Below are 511 nucleotides of genomic sequence, written 5' to 3'. Positions count from 1 at the left end.
AATTATTTTTTCTTCTAGATTTCTTTTTTTTTCTTCTTTTTTTTTTAAATTCAAAAGTATTTTCTTGAATGTGTAACTTTGTTAGTCCTAAACATGAGACCGATTATTTTGTTAGAGAAGTGAAATTTTGTTTTGATGGTACTCTTGATGGTACTTTGATAATTATAAGGGACTTGTTTACAAGTTGGTGATAACATAAGGATTAGCATTAGGATAAGGTTTTGTCCCAGCTTCTCTACATTTTCCCATAATTGCTTGCCTCAAGTTCCAAGTGGAAAATGTATGACTTAATGTCATATTCTGTTTCACTTGTCGAACTTGAAGGCACCGTTGGCCCCCGGTTAGGGGTCAGAGCGTGGAACCTATGCCCAATTTTTTCCTGTATGTTAACATTTTTTTCTGGCAGTTCAAAACCTGAAGTTGCAGGAAATAGCTTCCATTTGTATTTAGGAAAGACAGAAGGCTGAAATTGCAGGAAATGGCCTCCATTTCTATTTATAACAGTCAAAAT

General features: G+C 34.2%; 1 protein-coding gene across 1 annotated transcript in view; it reads left to right on the top strand.

Moving 5' to 3' along the window:
* The first annotated feature begins 93 nt into the window (after positions 1-93).
* LOC109462566 overlaps positions 94-511 on the top strand; it is a 2,189-nt gene continuing 1,771 nt past the window's right edge. Inside the window, exon 1 of the mRNA XM_019759120.1 lies at positions 94-119. Coding sequence (XP_019614679.1) covers positions 94-119 — 26 coding nt within the window. The remainder of the gene's footprint in view (positions 120-511) is intronic.

The sequence above is a fragment of the Branchiostoma belcheri genome, unplaced genomic scaffold, assembly GCF_001625305.1.
Source record: "Branchiostoma belcheri isolate BF01 breed outbred unplaced genomic scaffold, Haploidv18h27 scaffold119, whole genome shotgun sequence".
NCBI classification, from domain to species: Eukaryota; Metazoa; Chordata; class Leptocardii; order Amphioxiformes; family Branchiostomatidae; genus Branchiostoma; species Branchiostoma belcheri.
This window is presented reverse-complemented; position numbering and strand designations above follow the sequence as displayed.